Source organism: Corvus brachyrhynchos, unplaced genomic scaffold, assembly GCF_000691975.1.
Source record: "Corvus brachyrhynchos isolate BGI_N302 unplaced genomic scaffold, ASM69197v1 scaffold14, whole genome shotgun sequence".
Classification (NCBI taxonomy): domain Eukaryota; kingdom Metazoa; phylum Chordata; class Aves; order Passeriformes; family Corvidae; genus Corvus; species Corvus brachyrhynchos.
In genome coordinates this window covers 13,536,479-13,544,173 of record NW_008239110.1, presented here as the reverse complement: position 1 = coordinate 13,544,173, position 7,695 = coordinate 13,536,479, and the positions used below count along the sequence as shown (strand labels likewise).

General features: G+C 38.9%; 1 protein-coding gene across 1 annotated transcript in view; it reads left to right on the top strand.

The window, feature by feature from the left end:
* LOC108447979 (RNA-directed DNA polymerase from mobile element jockey-like) overlaps window positions 1–7,279 on the top strand; it is a 69,253-nt gene extending 61,974 nt beyond the window's left edge. The window contains exons 14-15 of the mRNA XM_017739415.1: window positions 1,776–3,237; window positions 7,114–7,279. Coding sequence (XP_017594904.1) covers window positions 1,826–3,237; window positions 7,114–7,279 — 1,578 coding nt within the window. The 5' untranslated portion in view covers window positions 1,776–1,825. The remainder of the gene's footprint in view (window positions 1–1,775; window positions 3,238–7,113) is intronic.
* Window positions 7,280–7,695: the final 416 nt, after the last annotated feature.

Here is a 7,695-nt window from a genome sequence, read left to right as displayed (position 1 = left end):
AGTGCCACAGCAGGCTAAAAGTCTGAGAAGGACAGAGCAGTGAAGAGGAACCACCGTGGGCCAATCATTACTGATGGAGACTGGTGTGAAGGAGTGACCTTGAGCTTGAGAAAGGGGGAGGAAAGATGTTGATTTAATGTTTGCCTTTCTGTTTCCCACTATCCAAATCGTGAAATCATACATTTTTGTGAGCTTATTTTCCCTGAGTCTTCTTTGTTCACAGTGGTAATTAGTAACCAATCTGCCAGTCTTTAGCTCAGCCTGTGAGCTTTCTCATTCTTGTTCTTCCTATTTTCCCTCCCTGAGGGGAGGAGTGAGCAGCTGTTAACCAAGGCTGACCCACCACAACTGGTTATTACACAGATCTTATACATCTCCTACTAAAAACCAGCAAAATGCTATTTGTCCCACACTTGCGGTCACCACTTAGAACACAAGACAGAACATCTGTAAATTGTACATTACCACAAAGATTTATTCCACTAATCCTCAGCTCTAGAACTACACTGCTATGTTTTTTTATACACAGCCACTTACTGCTTAATGTACTCTTGTTTATATGCCAAATTCTGTATGACAAAAACTCTAAGACAACATAAGAGAAGTTCAGTAAACAGAGTTGTAAAGAGATGTCTTTATCTGCTAGGACATAGGCACTCAGGAGAGCAGCTGAAACACTTTTCCCTTTCCTATATTACTTAATACTCTTCTACCACTCAGTATAGTAAGAAATCAGAGACTTATCCCCTTAGGGAGAACACTGGCCCTCTAAGCTGCTTTGAACTTAAAACAGTCAACATCTGACTGCCCTCAGTTACACACCTTTGGCAGCACTTCTTTCCAGGGATTGAAGATTTTGGAAGCCAAGAAAAAAATTAAAAGTATTACATGAGTAGTAATAATGAAAGTTAAGGTGTGAAGGACTTGTAATTGACAAAATAAGAGTAAATAAAAAATGTCTTATGAGGGTTCCTAGGCAGGAACCATACATAAAAGAAGAATTTGTTAAAGATTCATCTTAAAGAGGTGATATTTCTGCCACCTTTTAGTTCTCCAGAAGGAAGAAATACAAAGGCAATTGAAAATATGAAGCATGTATTAGTTATACACCTGAAAATGTCACTAGATCTATAGCTTGCATACCAGAAGTTCTCCATAAATTCTCAATTAACCAAAAACTTAAGAAGTCATATTATTCACCTGTGGGCAAAACAGAAGGTACCTCTCAATGCCGAATTCTTAGCCATTCAATTAAACAATGAAATAACATGACACTTTTTGGGTTTTCTCTTGGTTTATAGATTTCTGAGCATGCACATTTTTTGTGATACATACACCACACAACCATTTGTTCTGAAGTCCTCAAATCTCAAGGACTGGGTTAGTCAGTGTAGTAAATACTTCTCAGGACTTTCCTTCAGTTTCCAATGTTGTCTTTTATTATGATGGAAATGAGTAAAATTTTTAGAATACATTTTATTTTGCCTGATCCAAAAGCTTAGCAATCCAACTTATTCAGAAATGCTTCCTTTGGAAAAGTTTTGCAAAAAATGCACTTTCTAAATATCACTTTTATTACATAACTCTTTTACCAATACTCATTAGATAAAATTTGTTTACAATTTTGAGCCTTTTTCTCTGGATGAGTTGATTATTCTCAAGGGGAAAAATATGTTCTTGCTCAAATTGTGACCCCTGTGTTCCCTTTGACTTGATTCTTGTTCTGTATTAAGAAAAACCTAAGTCGTCCCATTTTTCTTCTCCACCCAATGCAGGAAAAGACCGAGTTCAAAACCATTTAAGGAACCTGAAGGTGCACAAGTCTATGGGACCTGACAAGATACAACCATGGGTCCTGAAAGAACTGGCTGAGAAAGTGGCTATGCCACTATCCAACGTATTTGAGAAGTTATGGCAATCTGGTGGAGTTCCCACTGACTGGAAAAGGGGAAACATAATACCCATTTTTAAAAAGGGAGATAAGGAAGAACCAGGGAATGACAGGTCAGTCAGTGTCACCTCAGTGTCTGGCAAGATCATGGAGCAGCTTTTCCTGGAAAATATGCTGAGGCACGTGGAACATAATGAGGTGGTTGGTAACAGCCAATATGGCATCACTAAAGTCAAATCATGCCTGACAAATTTCTTGGCCTCCTACCACAGGGTTACAGCAGTAGTGGATGAGGGAAGGGCAACAGGCATCGTCTCCCTGGACTTGTACAAAGGCACTGTCCCGTATGACATCTATATCTCTAAAATGGAGAGACGTGAATCTGACAAATGGGCCACTGGGTGGATAAAGAATTGGCTGGATGATCATGCTCAAAGTGCTGAAGTCAGTGGTGCAATGTCCAAATGGAAAGCAGTGCCAAGTGGTGTTCCTCAGGGGTCAGTATTGGGACTGATGCTTTTTAACATCTTTGTTGGTGACATGGACAGTGGGTTTCAGTGCACCCTCAGTGAGTTTACTGATGACACCCAAGTATGTGATGCAGTCAACATGCTGGAGGGAAGGAATAACACCCAGAAGGACCTTGTCAGGCTTGAGAGGTGGGCCCAGGTCATCCTCATGAAGTTCAACAATGCCAAGTGCGAGGTCCTGCACCTGGTTTGGGGCAGCCCCAAAAACAAGTTAAGGCTGGGCAGAGAATGGAAAGAGACTAGCCCTGGGGAGAAGGACTTGGGGTTGCTGTTAGATAAAAAGCTTGACATGACTCAGCAGTGTGTCCTAGCAGTGAAGAAAGCCATCTGTATCCTGGGCTGCATCAAAACCAGTGTAGCCAGCACGTCAAGGGAGGTGATTCTGTCCCTCTATTCTGCTCTGGTGAGACCCCACCTGGACTATTGTGTTCAGGACTGGCAACCCCAGCTCAAGAAAGATGTTGACATGTTAGAGCAAGTCCAGAGGGGAGACATTAAGTTGACCACAGGGCTGGAGCACATCTCCTACAAAAATAGGTTGAGAGAGATGAGGCAGTTCAGCCTGGAGAAGAGGAGGCTTCGGGGATACTTAATAACAGTCTTCCAGTACCTAAAGGAGGCCTGCAAGAGAGCTAAAGAGGGACTTTTCACAATGGCATGTAGTGACAGGACAAGGGGGAATGGCTTTAAGCTGAAGGAGGTTGGGTTTAGTTTAGATATTAGAGAGAAAGTTTTTACTGTGAGGGTGGTGAGGCTCTGGAACAGGTTGCCCAGAGAAGTTGTGGACTCTTCATCCCCAGAAGTGTTCAAGGCCAGGTTGGACAGGGCTTTGAGATACCTGCTCTAGTGGAAGGTGTCCCTGCCCAAGGCAGGAGGGTGGGAACGAGATTATCTTTAAGGTCCCTTCCAATCCTAACCATTCTATCATTCTATGATTCTAATGGATACTCTGCCAACAGGCAAACTCCTTCCCAGATCTGATTTTACCTGAAATGTTCTATTAATTTTCTCTCAGAATATCTAATGGTAATAAGCATGTCCATATCCTAAGCCTCTGGGTTTTGTCTCAGTCACCAATAAAATTCTGTTAGAGAGTATGGCTGGTGGCTGAAACGGCAAACTGCTGAATTTGGGTAGCAGCAGAGGTAATAAGAAGTTTCTTCCTGTTAAGTATGAGATTTGCTTTCATAATTCTAAAGTTTTCACATTCTTTCTGCTAAATTTTGCTCAGAAATTACTTTGTTCTCCCATGTATCCCATATTAAGCTCCTCCTGATAGAAAAAGCAAACTTTTTTGAAACTCAATCACCAAACTGAAAAATTTTGATTCTGGTAAAGAGTAACAGAAACATTTAATTCATCTACTTTTTTATTCTAAAGAGGGGTATTTACAAAGTGAAGGTCTTCTTGCTTTCAAACCTGCTAAAGAAATGGGAAAATAAAGCTGCTAACATTAATAGTCTAGACATACTTTCCAGCTGAATGACAAAGATATAAATGCACGTTTATTGTGCAACCCACCTCCTGTGGGGTTTTTTTCCTTCGGAAAAGAAACAATGCAAAGGAGAAGTCTTAAGTACCATGCTGTTAAATTAGGGCTTAGAAGTAGTGTTTCAGTGCAGAAAAGGCAACATGAAGATAACTTGATGAGAACCTTCCCTGCGCCTCTCTAAATATTGCATCTTCCTGCCAAAGTGATATGACCAGCCTTTCCCAAAACAACTGAGCCTATCTTGTCTCCTTTGCCTTGATGTGAGTGTGTCTAAGTCTGCCTTAAGAAAATCTGAATAAAGCACTGCTTCACTGCTGCTCGATGACTTGAACTTTTGAGTGTGAAAGTCAATACCGTGTTCTTCTCTCTTACACATATAAGTGTGTACATAGGTATACTGGTATATCTACATTTCAACTGGAATGACAACACGTTCTTTGATAGATCAAATTAGTTCTTTTAAATTCACAAAAAATGATAATGAAAAAAATGAAAAAAAATAGAAGATAAAAACCAACTAAAAAACCTGTTTTTCCAAGATTTTATGACCCTTATTTTTTAAATCATACAAATCATCCTCCCTTTTAGTTTCTTGCCAGGTGGGTTTTTCCCATTAATGCCTTGCCAACTGATTTATCATCTCTGGGCAGATGTACTAGAAGTTAATGGAATCCTATAGACTATAGGGACATTTGGATCCAACCCCAAATTCACTTCTTTTTAACTGCTTGATCATTTAGCTGATCATTTTGGTATCTTCCCCAAACAGTAGAAGAGAAAATTGAAGTACTAAAGCCTTTTGTCATGTATCTATTTTCAAAACAAAAGCAGAAAAAGCATTTAGAAAATTAGTACCAGTAACACTGAGGTTATTAAATGCTAAATGCCATGAAAATGAAACATCTGGGTGCTTCAGCTTCCAGAAAATAAAGCCAGCAGCATGCCTCTAATTTGCCCAAAAGTTAATGATTTAAGGAAAAATCGTTTAGCATTTTCAGCTGATAGCAATGTTATTGATGTCCTACAGTTTCAGTGGATTACAATTAGTGAAAATGACAAGTCCATGTAATCAAGGGCAAGAATACTTCAAAATAAATCCAGGTATGGGACACCAATTCACATATTCATAGGGATATTTTATAGATTTATCTGTTTGTGGGCAGCTGTGTCATGGATGGGAGTGATTGGCAGTCTACAAAGAAAAGGATTTCTGCAATTTAGTTGACAAATTCTCTCAAAAAATTGCAGAAATAGAGCAGTTAACGAGTTTGGGTATGATCCCATTTGACAGCTATCACCCTTCATATTGAGACCTCTGCTGTGAAGGGGTTTTTTATCACATGCAATCATTGTCATTCTTTTGCTTCCAAAAATGTATAATTCTCTGTTTTTATTTAGATAAATGCATATGTTAGAGTGTTAAAATCATTCTCTAACACTTTTTCTCTAATACTGATATTCTGTATAAATAATACCATCAGCTAAGATGCAAAGAACTTAGTTGTACAATGGAGCTGAAGACTTTAGGCTTGTAATGGAACTTTCAGTCTAAGAAAATTCTGGTTCCCATTTTTAGATCAGAACTTTCTTTTATTTTGGTCATATAAATGTCTCAACCAAAACTTTTAAGTGAAAGAAAATTATTCAAATTAAATTGTTTGATACTTTTAATAAGATCAAAGGAGACCTTTTCCAATAATTTCACACGCTTTAAAGGTTGTTTTTAAAAAATAGCAAACAATAATTAAACCCAGAAGTATGTGACAGAGGTGCTATTTTCTGAGATGCCAGCAATGAATTCTTTTCACACTGTGTATGGCTTCTTCCCTGTTGATGGCTCAAACAAGAATCACTTGAAAAATACGTCTAGTGGAGCCACACCCTAGCTAGATATCATCACTTTCACAATTAGTGGAAAGAAAGCATACAGAGACTGATGAGAAGAAATGTGTGTGTGTGTGGATGCAGCAAGGCACCTGTACTCCTACGGATGTGCAGTGACCTAAGCACACTCCCTCAGCATACATTTGTAAATTCATGGAATTTAAAGGCGAAATACGCCCTTATATTTTAACCTGTGGCCTTTTATATGGAGTCAAATAACTCAAGCTGGAATATAGTGCAACTCTTTAAAAACTGTTTCAGATAAACTAAGAAACGTTTTGTAGATTAAGCACTCTCTTTTTCCCATGCTGTCTGTAGTTATATGAGGTTTCAGTCTCCAGTGCCACCCTGTCTCTTCTTTCCACAAACACAACTACAGCCATTTTAGTAAGGTTTATGTTACTGTTCTCCTGTTAACATTGATGAAGCTATGTTAAACATAAGGCCATAAATCACTTCACTGTAGTCCACTGATGAATCTATGCCAATTATTATTGTATTTGATTTTGAAAATCAGATTTTTCCTATCATGAAAACCTTCAGGAGACACAGATTCAAACAAAACCCATCAATGTTGTTCTCCAGGAGATGAAAAATTGGAAAAACTGTAAATCTTTTCATTCTGGAGCACTGAAATGTTTAGCTAGGACAACAACTTAGATTATATTAAATGTGCATGGATTTATACATTAAAATTAAGGTTTCTATATTAGAATTAACCAACTTAAATTATTTAAAAGTTTGAAAACAGACTTTGGTTTAATAGAAAGCTTTCCAAAATATCAAACTAGTCACTGGTTTATGATACCAATTTTAAACTTATGTAAAAAATGCACAGAGAAAAACTATTGAGTGGAAAATCACGTGCGTAATAGTGAGAGATAAAGGACACAAACATGACTGCAAATGTGCTAGTGGAATCTCTCCTTCCTGAGGAAGACCTTCTTTCACTCCTTCCCTCTCCCTCTTTCTGAGAGGAGAGACCAGATCTGCAAGCAGACATTCACCCCAGGAAGAAATGAGAAGCAAGAGAATGGTGAAAGCAGATGAGAGCAAAGTCAAGGCACAATGAGGCTCTGGGTGATTTGGAGGTAATGGAAACCAAGAAACCGTAAGGTCACTGCTACACAGATTTTGCTGCTCTCAAGAAATTTCTGTTCTTCCCTGGGACGGTAACATTCACTTTGGCAAGTATTTCTGAGGAGCTATCTTTGGATGTACAGTGCTAATGTTCAGAGTAGGCAATTCAATCAATTTCCCTTGCAAACCACAACCAAGATTTGTCTGCTTTTGTTTAACTATTTTTTTGGTAATAGCTTTGATGGGTATCAATCCCTGATCAAATCAATTGGCCTAGCCAGCATAAATCTGCAAGCTCTGCAGCTGAAGCTGCTGACCTGTTGGAATTGTAAAGGGACGAGAGCCTGGGGATCCCAGCGGGGGGCGGGGGGAGAAGAATGCAGTCCAAGCCAATATGGTTGATAAGAGCAAAACTCCATTTATTAGCAATCCAAAGGCACTTATATAGTATACCAGCTTGTTAACTCCTAAGTGGCTTAAAGCTTATCAAAACACATTTCTACTTCTACGTAATTGGACTTACATTGGCAAGCTTCCACAGTCATGTTATGATTAAAAGAATTCAGTGTTCACCCCCCTTTTCCCTGGTTAGCACATGTTATCAGGACAGCTGCATTGTTTCAAAACTTCCTCTTTATTCCCAGCCCTGCTTGCTTTCTTCACACAGGGACTTTCCCATGGAGAGTTTTTTCTCACACACAGGCCTTTTGCTTCTAGGCCTATTGCTTGTACAGTTCTTCTATTGATCCCATAATTCTATCAATGATCCATGCCCCTGATCCTTTAATAATTGCAACACTGACCCTCTAAAAAATTAG